We start from the raw sequence: 3,682 nt of genomic DNA, 5'->3' as shown, positions 1-3,682 counted from the left end.
GACACAACAACTTCAGGCCCAAGGTGTTCTTCAACCACTAAAATATTCTCTCACGTAAACATGTTCCGACCTAAAGGAAGATTCTTGTTGTTTGTCACCAGGAATCTCCTTTTCACTTGACATTTGGTCCAAGTTCCTGGCACATTCAAGGTTTAATCAAAGTCGCTGCTCCCAAGTAACCCTCTCAGGGGAAACAGGGAAATGTTTCCCTACACCTTTCCTCTTTCCCATCATAGTACAACCCTCCCAACCCCAGGTGGACTTGTGTCAAGGCCCAACCCCCCCCTACCTGTCCCACCCCCAAAACCAGCTGGACTGATGTCCAGGCACACCCACTGCCACGCCTGCATTGTTAACTAATCCCCCAGGTGACCAGATGCCCACCCACCCAGGGGCAGGATGTTGGACCCCAGGCAGCACTGTGTTTGTTCTCTAGCAGTGCCTGCACAAGCGGGGAGGGTCCCCAGCAGATGTTTCAGACCTGGCTTCACATAGGTGCCTGTCTCTATCTGTCCTCTTTGGACTGACGTCCTAAGAGTGGCTCGGGCCATGGGGCTGGCAGAGGGCCAGGTCACCCTCAGGGGATCCCTCTCCATGCTTGGGCTCTGTGTGCTCCTGGCTCCAGTCCAGAGCTCGGCAGGCCGTCCCTCATGGCGCTACATCTCCTCCGAGGTGGTGGTTCCCAGGAAGCAGATGCCTCCAGGCAAAGGTGTGCAGGTGCTAGGCTGGCTCTCCTACAGCCTGAGCTTTGGAGGCCAGAGGCACCTGATCCACATGAGGCGCAAGAAAGTGTTTGGGCCCCGACATGTGCCGGTGATGTCCCAGGACGACCAGGGAGCCTTGCAGATGGACTTCCCCTACCTCCCTCACGACTGCTACTACCTGGGCTTCCTGGAGGAGATCCCTTACTCCATGGTCACCATCAACACGTGCTACGGGGGGCTCGAAGGTATAATGAAGTTAGATGATCTGGCCTTTGAGATCAAACCCCTGAAGGATTCCCTCATGTTTGAACACGTGATTTCTGAGATAGTGGCAGATGCCAATGCCATAGGGCCTATGTATAGACTAGGATACAAGGACCCCCCACTGTCGAAAGAAAACAGTGCAGCCTTGAGGATCTCAAGCAAGATTTATGCCTCTCATGCAGGTGTGATAGAAAGTCTTCCTTCAAGTTCCCGTGAAGTGTATGAACTATATAACAATATATCAAACTGTGTCGTATATTTGATAGATCTTGCTTCCCTGGTGGACTCAATGTATAGGCATTTGGATCTAAAATTTCGAGCTGTTGGTGTACTTATATATAATGCAAGGAACCCAACCAGTATGACAGATTATCGACATCCTGGGGGTGCATATTCTAACTATTACAGAGACACCATTTATCGAAGCATGAAGGTTGCATCTAGCTTTATACTGACTAAAGATGGACCTCATGAACTTCAATATAATCCAACAGTGCGTGGTATATGCAGTGCTGCTTCCCTTATCATGATTGGGCATCTGCAGAGACATTATTTTTTGCTATCTGTGATTATAGCTTTTCAAATGGGTAGGTCTGTTGGTTTTAATGTTGATACCCCGCCATGTTATTGCCAGAGAAGGACTACTTGCATCATGTTCAGGTATCCTCTGATAACAGATGTGTTCAGTAATTGTACCATTGTAGACTTGCAGCAATCAGTTTTGCTAAAAGAATCTTGCATGTATAATCTTCCTCGTAAATCCTTTAATGAAAGCCTAATAGAGCATCGTTGTGGAAACACTAGAGTGGAGGGGCAGGAGCAATGTGATTGTGGCTCCTATAAAGAGTGTTATGATAGCAAGTGTTGTAAAACTGATTGTAGGCTGACCCCTGGAAGTATCTGTCATGAAGGAGGATGCTGCACAAACTGTACCTACAGCCCCATGGGCACACTCTGCAGACCTATCCAAAATATATGCGACCTTCCAGAGTACTGTACTGGGGTGGACTATAGCTGCCTCGAAGATGTTTATCTGCAAGATGGAACCCCGTGCACTGAAGAGGGTTACTGCTTTCATGGGAATTGCACTGACCGCTCCATGCACTGCAAAGAAATCTTTGGTGAAGGTGCTGTGAATGCTGATGATATCTGCTATAATATCAACACCAAAGGCAACCGATTTGGACACTGCAGGAGAGAGATTAGCAGCGCCACTCACGAAGCTTGTAACCTCCAAGATGTTAGGTGTGGAAAGCTGCAGTGTTCCAATGTGACTCATCTTCCGCTGTTGCAGGATCATGTCTCATTTCATCACTCTTTGATCTCAGACATTCATTGTTTTGGACTGGATGAACACCGTTCGACAGAAGCAACTGACGTTGGACATGTAAGGCCTGGGACCCCCTGTGGTGCTGGAAAGTTCTGTACACCTGGCAGCTACTGCAGTGGTATTTTAACTGAACTAAATTATGACTGTCACCCTCGGAAATGCAGTTATAGGGGAATGTGCAACAATAAGAGAAACTGTCACTGCCATGTAGGCTGGGACCCTCCTCTCTGTCTAAGGGAAGGTGTTGGTGGAAGTGAAAACAGTGGTCCTCCTCCGAGAAAATTCAGGACAGTAACACTAAGTGATCAGCCAGTCCTTTACTTGAGATTGATCTTCGGTCGTATTTATGCCTTCTTATTCGCACTCCTCTTTGGACTTGCCACAAATGTAAAAGCCATCCAAAAAACTTAAACCAATTAAAATATGTGTCAACCTCCTGATTTCTGTGACATATATCATTGACAAGAGGAAGGATCATTTACGAGCTGGGTTGAAGTAAAGGAGATGACAAAACTCAAGATGTAGATGCCTGGGGGAAATAAGTCATCCTCCCCAACATCCTGGGTGACGTCACGTTGGCTCTTTAGACATCAGTACTTTGTTCATTAGCCAGTCTCCTGTGGCATAAATACTGAAAATTCAATGTGAGTTTGCTGTATCCATTTTTATTAGCTACTGGAAGTCAACAGAGCTTATGTTCTAATTAGCAGAGTAGGCCTGAGTCAGCAGCTAGTCTGGAATGAGATTTTTGGGCCCAAATTTGGTGGATGTTGGCCCCACACGCTGTTGGGACTTATTCATGACAGGCCTGCAGTGTTCTTATGCCTCAGGCATTTCCTGATCCTGTAGGAAATCTGTCCTTGTATAAAAAAAGGTGGGCCCAGAGAATGGGAAGGCCACTCACAATGTGCACTGCTTGTAGCCCAAGCGATGATTGTGGGATTGGGGATGAGAGTCCTGTGGGTTCAAATCCCCACCCCCCAGCACAGGTACACAGACGTGGAGTGCACCTTCTCCAGGTGAGAGCCTGGGATCCCAGGGGCAAATGCAGCCCTAATGGTATTCCATGAGAACACTTTATTCCTCCCCTCTTCTTGCCTTCTCATTGTAGTGGACTGAGGAGGGAAACAGGCTTGAGCAGGTGGTGATCAGTTGTAGGATCCAGCCTTTAAAGAATGCCAGGCTTTGGGGAATGGGAAACCAGATGTGCTGATTTTCTAGAGCTACTCTCACAGAGTACCACAAATGGATGGTTTAAAGCGACGGGCTTTTGTTATGACTTCAGTCCTGGGTTCCAGGAGTCCAAAACTACAGTGTTGGCCAAGTCTCACTCTCTCTCTGACACTCTGGCAGAATTCCTCTTGCTTCTGTTGGTGGCCAGCAG

General features: G+C 47.7%; 1 protein-coding gene across 1 annotated transcript; it reads left to right on the top strand.

Annotated features, from left to right (window-relative positions):
* Positions 1-549: 549 nt before the first annotated feature.
* LOC101646010 (disintegrin and metalloproteinase domain-containing protein 21-like) lies at positions 550-2,783 on the top strand. Its single transcript, XM_045292290.1, has 2 exons — positions 550-1,061; positions 1,479-2,783. The coding sequence occupies exons 1-2, from the start codon at positions 550-552 to the stop codon at positions 2,707-2,709; spliced, it is 1,743 nt and encodes a 580-aa protein (XP_045148225.1). The 3' UTR covers positions 2,710-2,783.
* Positions 2,784-3,682: the final 899 nt, after the last annotated feature.

Source organism: Echinops telfairi, unplaced genomic scaffold (genome assembly GCF_000313985.2).
Source record: "Echinops telfairi isolate 266 unplaced genomic scaffold, ASM31398v2 ScPeMD7_655;HRSCAF=1070, whole genome shotgun sequence".
NCBI classification, from domain to species: domain Eukaryota; kingdom Metazoa; phylum Chordata; class Mammalia; order Afrosoricida; family Tenrecidae; genus Echinops; species Echinops telfairi.
This window is presented reverse-complemented; position numbering and strand designations above follow the sequence as displayed.